The sequence below is a fragment of the Myotis brandtii genome, unplaced genomic scaffold (assembly GCF_000412655.1).
Source record: "Myotis brandtii unplaced genomic scaffold, ASM41265v1 scaffold120, whole genome shotgun sequence".
NCBI classification, from domain to species: domain Eukaryota; kingdom Metazoa; phylum Chordata; class Mammalia; order Chiroptera; family Vespertilionidae; genus Myotis; species Myotis brandtii.
The window spans coordinates 1,874,070-1,874,613 of NW_005354174.1; the positions used below are offsets into that span (position 1 = coordinate 1,874,070).

The following is a 544-nucleotide window of genomic DNA, read 5'->3' on the forward strand; positions in this document are numbered from 1 at the left end:
CACGGCGTCCCAGGCCGGGGGCCGGGCTCCCTCTGCTGGCCGCTCTCCTCTGTCCAGTGCCCCACCCACTCGGCTGACTCCCGGCTCCCTCTCTGGGGCACCTTAGTGGGACCGCAACCCCTTTTAGCGCTTCTGGGTAGGTGGGGCTGGTAAGGCGGGGGGTCCCTCTCTCTCCTCCGGGGAGAGGTTTGGCCGTGGTCCCCCAAATACCGCAGACCCTAGAACTCTTCTCCACCTCTATCTCCTGAGCCTCAAAAAGAAACATTCCGTGCCAGGGCTGTTGGCTCCAGTGGCAACGTTTAGCCTGACAGTTGTCCCGTGTAACTTCTCTGACCCTCTGGGCGGTGTGGGGCGTGTGGGTCAATAGGCTATTCCTTTCCTGCCTCAGTTTCCCCTGTACAACAATGGACCCGGCGGGGAACTTCTCTGCGAGTCCCACTGTGTCCGTCTCCGTGAGGCCGGTCCTTCCCCAGACACCCCTGCAAGGACAGGTGCCTCCTGCCCCCATCCCGCGAGCTGGCCAGGGCGGCACCTTCTGCTCTTC

The 544-nt window shown here is 63.4% G+C and overlaps 1 protein-coding gene across 1 annotated transcript in view; it reads left to right on the forward strand.

Annotated features, from left to right (window-relative positions):
- The window catches only part of TBX2 (T-box 2), an 8,091-nt gene extending 7,964 nt beyond the window's left edge, over positions 1-127 (forward strand). The window contains exon 8 of the mRNA XM_014532538.1: positions 107-127. Within this exon, the coding sequence (XP_014388024.1) occupies positions 107-127 (21 nt within the window). The remainder of the gene's footprint in view (positions 1-106) is intronic.
- Positions 128-544: the final 417 nt, after the last annotated feature.